Source organism: Rhincodon typus, chromosome 46 (genome assembly GCF_021869965.1).
Source record: "Rhincodon typus isolate 14 chromosome 46, sRhiTyp1.1, whole genome shotgun sequence".
Lineage (NCBI taxonomy): Eukaryota > Metazoa > Chordata > Chondrichthyes > Orectolobiformes > Rhincodontidae > Rhincodon > Rhincodon typus.
This window is the reverse complement of record NC_063377.1, coordinates 10,374,158-10,383,971: the sequence shown is the minus strand read 5'-3', so window position 1 is coordinate 10,383,971 and position 9,814 is coordinate 10,374,158. Positions and strand designations below refer to the sequence as shown.

Here is a 9,814-nt window from a genome sequence, read left to right as displayed (position 1 = left end):
GGGTCAGTGCTGAGGGAGTGGGTACTGTCGGAGGGTCAGTGCTGAGGAAGCAGGCACTGTCTCAGGGTCAGTGCTGTGGGAGCAGACACTGTTTGAGGGTCAGTGCTGAGGGCGCACCACACTGTCAGAGGTGATGACAGATAAGGTGTCTGACAAACAGAGCATCTGAAAGAGATCATGTGACACGATCTTGAAGGAAGACAGATTAGTTTTTCCCCAGAACCTTGAGTGATATTTATCCAACAAATAACATTATTTAAAAAAAACTCAGATTATGTGATCATTTTTATGTTGTTCTTTGTTTGAGCTTGCTATGTTCAAATAGCCTTCTCCATGTCCTATGTTATGGCAGTTTGGGTATTTAATGTCTGTGAATCAATGTGCAGTATCTTGAATTTCTGAAAGGTGCTGTATAGCTCCAAGTCTTTCTTCTATCTTTTCAAAGGATAACACAGTTTCATAGAATAAATCAGCGACATCTTCACTGCAGTGGGCAGTGTAAATGGATTCAGGAGACATATGGATATAATTCAGCAGTAAAAATGTCTGTGGATATCAATGAAAGGCTCTAACTTGTAGGATGTTAACAGATTCTGGTTCGATTCTGAGAAAGGGAGCAGCCGCAGTGCTGCATTGTTCCTGCAGGTGGCAATCCTGACCTGCACCACCTTTTACAGAAACCTGAAGCTGGCTCACAGGCTCCCTTGTCGAGCAGTGGTAATGTCCCTACCTCTGACAAGGAGGCCCAGGTTCAAGTCCCATCTGCTCCAGAGCTATGTAATGACATCTATGAACAAGGTGAATTTAAAAATAAAATCCATGGTCTGACAGCATCTAACTCTCAAACGCTGCTCATACACAGTGTCTGTCAATCTGAACAGAAGCTGAGTTAAAAAAAACTTTCCTCTGTAACTGTGACAAAAATAACGAAGCTTGCACAGTAAAGGAAGAATTTACAGGCTACCAGTCCATTCTTTTCATAGAATTCCAGTGCATTTGGCACATCGTGCCCTGCCAGCTCCTTCAAAGATCTATCCAATTGGTACCTTCCCTTTACCTTCCTATGGCCCCACCAGTGGGGTTTGTTTTCAATTATTTATCTGATTGTCTTTTTGGATATAATTATTGAATCTGTGCCTGCCTTTGGACACTGCATTCAAGATTATAATTATTCTTCAATTGTTTGTAAAACAATTCCCTCACGACAGTCAGGGTTCTATTGCCTATTTGTGTTAAACATTCTCCTTTGCTGACTGACACTTCTGCCAGGGGAAATACTCCCTTCATATTTACTCCTACAAAACCCTTCAGCATTTTCAACACCTCGACTAAATTTCACCTTAACCTTCTCTGCTTTAAGAGGAGTAACCCTACATTCTGAAACTTCATTCAAACAAAGTGCCTCATCTGTGATACTATCTGGTTAGCACTGTTGGCTCACAGCTACTGTCTGAGTGAAGTGTGCACATTCTCCCTGTGCCTGCATGGGTTTGCTCCAGTTTCCTCCCACAGTCTAAAGATGTGCAGGTTAGTGTTCATTGGCCATGCTATATCGCCCATAGAGTCCAGGGATGTGCAGGTTCAGTGGGTTAGCCATGGGAAGTGCAGGGTTACAGGGATAAAGTAGGTCTGGGTGAGATGCTCTTTGGAGGGTCAGTGTGGACTCAATGGGCTGAATGGCCTGCTTCCACACTGTAGGGATTCTATGGTCAATGCCCCTTGCAAGAACTTCAATCCTTCAAGAAGGTTGTGTCCAGAATTGGTCTCAATGCTTCAGCCACAGACTAACAGGGAAAGATTTTGTAGAATTTCCTTTCACTTCCAAGTCTTTTCTTGCTTTTTTGCAGTCATTGCAAATACCAAGCATTCCCGAAAATACTGAATTTTCTTCAGCTCTGGCAGGTAACCGGATGTATAAGCAGGCTGATAACAACTTGTATTTACAACTATATTTCACCTCAAAACATGTTCTCACCCTATCCCTAACTCTTCGAGGAGTGTAATCGCTCTAAAACACACTCTGAGCTGAATAGGATATTAAGAAGGATAACATAAAAGTCTGATCAAGGAGGTGGGCTTTAAGGAGGATTGTAACGAAGGAGCATCATAGGCTGGTAGGGATATTTATGGAGAGAATCCCAGAGTTTAGGTCACTGACCAAAGAAACGGTCATCAATGATGACACCAAGGGAGAGTGGATACACAAGGGGCCAGAACTGGAGGGACTCTAAGCAAGGTACTGTAGGTGGGAGGGAAAATTGAGGCCATGGAGTTGTTGAAGAACTTGACCTTGGAGGATTTGCTGGACTGAGAGTCAATGTAGGTCATTAGGCACAGAGTTGATGGATCAACAGGACACAGTGAGGAGACGGAGTACAGCAGCAAAGGAAATGTCAGCTACTCGGATGGAAGAGATAACACAGTGTGAAGCTGGAGGAACACAGCAAGCCAGGCAACATCAGAGGAGCAGGATGAGTCCCAACTTGAAACGTCAACTTTCCTGCTCCTCTGATGCTGCCTGACCTGCTGTGTTCCTCCAGCTCCATGCTGTATTATCTCTGACTCCAGCATCGGCAGTTCTTACTATCTGTACTCAGAGGGAAACCTGATTGCTTGGCATCCTCTCAAACAACTGTCTCACTAAAGGCCAATCAAGTTTACCGACCAAACTATTCACTGCTAATACAGATACATTTGAAAACATCTGCCAGGGACATTTCAGTCAGGCTCAGTGCCCTTGGGCTAAAGAGTGGAAAAAACAGTTTTCCTGTTTTATCTCCCTGTCCACTGCCTGTTCGAGGTAGAGTGGGTGTCGGGTGAGGCTACTGTGAACCAAAACTTACTATAGGCTCACACATAAACAGCGGGTTTCTGTGTGAGCTGGTGGTGGGGGCACGACGGGAGACATTGGGAGGGGGAGGAGAGCCAGCAGCTGGAGAGCCCTTACCCTAGGAGGCAATGCTACAAAGAGACTGAAAACTGGAGACAGCAAGACAAAAAGAAATATACCCAAGTGTACCACTGTGTCCCCAGATATTTATTTCGATCAAACAGCTGATTGCAGCTTACTTTGATCTCAACAATACTTTATCAGAGCTGAATTTAAAAAAAAGTTATAATCAACGGCACTATTTCTGTCCCTGATTGTTCTGCAGTGCAGCTAAACCAGAATCACCCCAAGGTAAGAGAGTTTTAGTTTGAATTTTAAATCAGTAATAGATTACCACAGCCCCCTGCAGGTACTAGTGTACAGAAACTCTGGCCCAACAAATACCCAAAATGAAGACTGCAAGTGGAGTCTCGATATGAGGCAGGTCTGATAGAGACCGGAAGAGTGGGTTTGAATGGTATTGTTTTTTAAAAGAGACCATGTTTATTTTGGAGACTGCAGGTTTAAAGAATGTTGGAAATTTGACAACACTGATTCAAAAGAGGGACATCTACATTTCAGGCACACAACCTGACAGCACAGCGTTTCACCCACTCCAAATCCCTCAGCTCCCAGCTCTACTTCCTGTGCTCCCAAAGTTCACCCAGTCTATCCCAGCTCTGCTCCCTTCGCTCCCAATACAAACCCAGTTTATCCCAGCTCCACTTCCTGTGCTCCCAATGCTCACCCAATCTATCCCAGCTCCACTCCCTGTGCTCCCAATGCTATCCCAGTCAATCCTAGCTCTGCTCTCTGTGCTACCAATGCTGTCCCAGTCAATCCCAGCTCCACACCCTGCACTCCCAATGCTGTCCCAGTCTATCCCAGCTCCACTCCCTCTGCTCCCAATGCTATCCCAGTATATCCCAACTCCGCTCCCTGCACTACCAATGCTGTCCCAGTCCATCCAAGCTCCGTTCCCTTCGCTTCCAATGCTATCCCAGTATATCCCAACTCCGCTCCTTGTGCTTCCAAAGCTCACCCAGTCTATCCCAGCTCCGCTCCCTGTGCTCCCAATGCTGTCCCAGTCAATCCCAGCTCCACATCCTGCACTCCCAATGCTGTCCCAGTCTACCCCAGCTCCGCTCCCTGTGCTCTCAAAGCTCACCCAGTCTATCCCAGCTCCGCTCCCTGTGCTCCCAAAGCTCACCCAGTCTATCCCAGCTCCGCTTCCTGTGCTCCCAATGCTGTCCCAATGCGATCCCAGTCTATCCCAACTCCGCTCCCTGCGGTTCCAATGCTATCCCAGTCTATCCCAGCTCCGCTCCCAGTGCTCCCAATGCTATCCCAGTATATCCCAGTTCTACTTCCTGTGATCCCAATGCTGTACCATAGTCCTGTTGTACCAAGATCCCTGTTAAACCCAGATCTCCATTAATCCCAATCCCCGTTAATCCCAGCACCCTATTAATCCCAGATCCCTGTTAAACCCAGATCCCCGCTAAACCCAGGCCCTTTTAAACCCAGATCCCCATTAATCCCAGATCTCTGCTAAACCCAGTGCCTTGTTAATCCCAGATCCCCGCTAAACCCAGTGTCCTGTTAAACCCAGATCCCCGTTAAACCCAGTGCCCTGTTAATCCTAGATCCCCATTAAACCCACTGCCCTGTTAAGCCAAGATCCCCGCTAAAGCCAATAACCTGTTAAACCCAGATCCCCGTTAATCTCAAAGCCCCACTAAACCCAGTAACCTGTTAAACCCAGATCCCCAACACATCCGTAATTCCAAAATCCAGGGCTCCAATCAGCCTTTGCAGTCAATAAGCCTTGGCACAGACTGAATAAAATGAGCTTTTGTTTCCTTCACCACATTTTAAGTAATGCCAAGGTGATATTTACTTTGTTTTTGTTGTAAGTTATTGTGAGTACAGGAACTTGGTCAGTGTTCTTTTGTTAATTTGATTCCACCAGACAGGTAAATAGAGGATTGTGTGTACTTTGACTAAATCATTAATGTTAGTGGCGAACTCGGGAATAGTAGATTTGAAGAATCAGCACACTTTCCCAAGTGGTTCATAACAAACATCCAAGTTCAGCAGGTAATTGAGAAGACAAGTGGAATGTTGACTTTTATTTCAAATGGAATAGAGCATAAAAATAAGGGAGTCTTTCTAAAACTATAAAAGGCAGTATTTAACCATACCTAGAATACAGTGAACAGTTTTGGTCCCCTTAGACTAGCATCAGAGGCAGCTCAGAGAAGGTTCACTAGGTTGATCCCGGGAATGGAGGGAGTTTCTTATGAAGAGAGGTTGGGTAGGCTGGGCCTGTACTCACTGGCATTTAGAAGAATGACAGGGCACTTTATTGAAACATACAAGATTCTTAGCAGATTTGAAAGGTTACACGTGGAAAAGCTGTTTCTTCTTGCGGGAGAATCTAGAACCAAAGGACATCATCTCAGAAAAAAGGGTCACCCAATTAAAACAGAGATGAGGTGGAGATAGCAAGAACTGACAGCAGGCCAGGCAGCATCAGAGGAGCAGGAAAGCTGACGTTTCGTGTCAAGACCCTTCTTCAGAAAATTGCAGAGATGAGGTGGAATAGTTTTTCTCCCGGGGGTGGTGTATCTGTGGAATTTGTTAAGACAGAGTGTTGCCAAGGCTGGATTGTTAAACATATTTGAGGCTGAAATAGATGGGTTTTTGACCAGGAAGGGAATCAAGCAATACGAGGAGAAGGCAAGAAAGTTGAGTTGAGAATTATCAGATCAACCATGATCTTATTGGACGAGAACATCCACTGAAAATTCTGTCTGTGACATTTCCAGCTCAAATGAACTTTCATTTTGTTGAATGGTCTACTTTTATTCCCATATCTTGTTGTCTTATCTCAGCAGTAGGAGTGAGTCGAGCTGAACTTGGTGACCGTATCAGACTCCATGGCTCTGACTGCTGGGGAACTCATTCTCTGATTCTACCTGTCTGTACAGTTCACCTGCACTCTCAATGAGGAAGGGGTATCTTTGATTAATTCTATACCTCCCTGGTCATTCCCTACATCCCAACTTTAAACAAATAGTGGAGCATGGCAATATAGAACATAAGGACGTAGGAACAAGAGCCAGGACAGGGTCATTCAGGTCTGACCTCCAATATCAAAACCACATTTCTGCCCAACTCAGTGTCTTTCAATTCCCAAGTACCACAAAAAATCTCTTGAATACATTCAACACTGAGCATTCACAGCCATCTGGAGTAAATTACTCCAAAAATTCTATCTTCACCCAGGGATCTTCAAGTTCATTCCTTCATTAGTCTGTAGTTTTGATCCATCACAAGTTCTCCCTTGCTCACTGGCTGGAGTAGAATTGGGGAACATTTCCTGTTTCTTATCATCACCAATACTATCGGCTATAGCAGAGGACAAACTCATAACTTACCTCCAGGACATGTGCTGAAAATCCAGCCTGTGACATTTCCAACTCAAATGAGCTTTCATTTTGCTGAATTGTTCCTGGATAGATTTGAGAGAGAAACAGAGAGGTCAGACATCAATCAGCAACAAACAGACCTGCATCCAATCTGAGTCAAATGAGACAAATTCAAGTCAATCTGCAAATGTCAAAATCTGTTTTAGAAGATTAATTCAAACCCCTCCTCCCACAGTCCTGTGTTACTGACTGTATCTCTACTGATATTAATCCAGCTCCTTCACACTGTCACTCAGGAATCCCTCTCCCCTCAGCACCCTGTGTTAGTGACTGCATCTTTACTGATGTTAATCCAGCTCCTTCACACTGTCACTCAGGAACCCCTCTCCCCTCAGCACCCTGTGTTAGTGACTGCATCTTTACTGATGTTAATCCAGCTCCTTCACACTGTTGCTCAGGAATCCCTCTCCCCTCAGCACCCTGTGTTACAGACTGTATCCTTATTGATGTGAATCCAACTTCCTCACAATGTCACTCAGAAACCCTTCCCAGCTAGAACCCTGGCTCACACTGTCAGTGCAGAGCAGGATGAAATGATTGAAAGAACTTGGGGTGTTGCTTTGAACGGATAAATAATTTCAACATATATAACATGGCCATTACCTTCTAACCCAAATATCCTGTCTCCCAAAGCATCTACGATATCGTTTAGTGCTGCCTCGTCGCTTACATTGAAGAAATGTTTCTCATCGGGGTCGCTGGCAATAAATTTGATCTCCTTTATAAAGGTCTCTGTGTCTTTGCGTCTTCGGATGTAATGGCCCAGAACCTGCAGGAGGAACTCTGGGTTACACAGTGACTTACATCTTTTGATGTTGAGCACCACTGGGCACTAGCTGGTCATAGAATCACAGCATCCATACAGTTTCTAAGCAGGCCTTTCAGCCTATCGAGACCACACCAACCCCCCGAACAGCACCCCATCCAGACCCAACCCCTACCCTATCCCTGTAACCCCACATTTCCCATGGCTAATCCATCTAGCCTGCAAATCCCTGGACACTACGGGCAATTTAGCATGGCCAATCCATCTAACCTGCACATCTTTGGATTGTGGGAGAAAACCAGAGCAAACCCACCCAGATACAGGGAGAATGTGCAAACTTCACACAGACAGTCATGCGAGGCTGGAATCAAACCTGGGTCCCTGGTGCTGTGAGGCCACAGTGCTAACCACTGAGCCACTGTGCCACCCTGTCAGATGCCCATGAAAAAATCCAATGGGGATCTCAGGAGCACTCTGTCACCCAAGAGAGAGATAAGAACGTGGAACTCACTACCAAATGGAATGATTAGCAAAGCCTATTACGGAAACCAGCTAAACTTGGGAGGGAGAAAAGAGGAGGAGAATGTTTAAACAATGAGGCAGAGTGCTAGAAGTCTCATTTGCAGTACAGTATAAACTTCAGTATGTGGGCTGTATGACCTGTTTGTTTGCTGCACAATGTGTAACTCTGGACGTCACTTACTGCAATGGCATAGCGACTGATGTTACGCTTCTCACACTCAGCAAGGGCACCATGAAGCTCCAGGCCATCATGAGATTCACCATCTGTCACAACAACCATAACTTTTGTAGCTCCTTCTCGTCCACCATGTTCTGGGCTGAAGGCCTCAGAGCTGGAGAAACAAATGGTGGAGTCAAAAAAACTGTACTGCAGTAATTACAAAGCTGATGTGACTGAAGGAGTGAGTTCTTCACTTTCAGTTCAGAATTTCAGGAACACACTGACACCCATTACAATGACCCATGCTGTCCCTGTCCTGGGAGTGTTTGATGGGGGGACAGTGTAGAAGGATCTTTACTCTGTATCTAACCCCTTATCCTGGGAATGTTTGATGGGGACAGTGTAGAGGAAGCTTTACTCTGTCTCTAACCCATGCTGTCCCTGTCCTGGGAATGTTTGATGGGGCCAGTGTAGAGTGAGTTTTACTCTGTATCTAACCCTGTGCTGTCCCTGCCCTGGGAGTGTTTGATAGGGACAGTGTAGAGTGAGCTTTAATCTGTATCTAACTCCATGCTGTCCCTGTCCTGGGAATGTTTGATGGGGGACAGTGTAGACGGAGCTTTACTCTGTACCTAACCCTGTGCTGTCCCTGTCTTGGGAGTGTTTGATGGGGGGGCCGCATAGAGACAGCTTTACTCTGTATGTAACTCCATGTTGTCCCTGTCCTAGGAGTGTTTGAGGTGGACAGTGTAAAGTGAGCTTTACTCTGTATCTAACCTCGTGCTGTCCCTGCCCTGGGAGTGTTTGATGGGGACAGTGTAAAGTGAACTTTACTCTGTATCTAACCCCATGCTGTTCTTGTCCTGGGAATGTTTGATGGGGAACAATGTAGAAGTAGCTTTACTCTGTATCTAACCCCGTGCTGTCGCTGTCCTGGGAGTGTTTGATGGGACAGTGTTGAGAGACCTTTACTTCCAGTTTAAAAGAGTAGAGGAAGTTTACACTGTATCTAAGCCTGTAGTATCTTGTCCTGGAAGGGAGTTTACCTGAATTAACAGGGTGGATGCTGAAAGGATGTTGGTCCTTATGAAATAGACTAGAATTCCTGGACCCAGTTTAAAAGTACGGGCATTCCTGTTTAAGATGGAGATGATGAGAAAGTTTTCTTCCAGTGACCCCTTATTCCCAGAAAATCTGTTCCCCAGAGGATAGTGGAGGCTGAGTCATTGAATATTTTAAAGGCAGAGACAGCTAGAATCTTAATTAACAAAGGAGTCTTCGGGCATTTAGAGTAGGGGAAAATGTAGAGTCAGATCTCCCAAGATCATACCCATATGGCAGTGCAGGCTTGAGGGGCCGAATGGCTTCTGTGTGTTCCTAAATCGACTGCTCGTATGATAGGGACAGTAGAGAGGGAGTTTTAATCTGTAACTAAGATACTGCTTAATTCTGACAAGAATGCTAAAAATCATCGATTCCCCAAAACTAAAATGCCTCACTTTATTGAGCATCAAATTCAGGAAAATAACCAGTCGATGAGGAAAGTTTTAGGGTGCCACTGGATAACTATGAACAGAATCATAGCATCAACACATGAAATTGCTGTCCTATTTTTATCTGCAGTGTGGAGTAATGTGACCGAGAGCAGGGCTTTGTGTAAAATGTTTTGGGTGTTTGTTATGTTCTTTCAGCTAATGAATGAGCTCTTTCTGAAGCTGTTAACCTTCACTGTCAGGGTCACCAGCAAGCCATGCGGCCTCTCAGTAAGTTAACAGTGCACGGTTAGTGATGGCAAGCTGGAGGCCAAGAAGGCTGTTTACAGTCAAAGGACAGAAAATGTTGGAGTCAGTGAGGGGCTGTAAACGGACACAATCATCAGCAGCTGTAACCACACCACCCGACCTCGCATCAGGATCGAGAGTGACTCAGAGAGATCAACAGATCACCACTCCCCAACCCTGCCGACCATCACCATCACCCTCTCCCCCCTAACTATCACTATC

General features: G+C 45.3%; 1 protein-coding gene across 1 annotated transcript in view; it reads right to left on the bottom strand.

Annotated features, from left to right (window-relative positions):
* Window positions 1–9,814, bottom strand: part of itga10 (integrin, alpha 10) — an 81,056-nt gene that overhangs the window by 33,806 nt on the left and 37,436 nt on the right. Inside the window, exons 8-10 of the mRNA XM_020514000.2 lie at window positions 7,833–7,983; window positions 6,967–7,132; window positions 6,313–6,386 (exon numbers count right to left, since the gene is read on the bottom strand). Of these exons, the coding sequence (XP_020369589.1) occupies window positions 6,313–6,386; window positions 6,967–7,132; window positions 7,833–7,983 (391 nt within the window). The remainder of the gene's footprint in view (window positions 1–6,312; window positions 6,387–6,966; window positions 7,133–7,832; window positions 7,984–9,814) is intronic.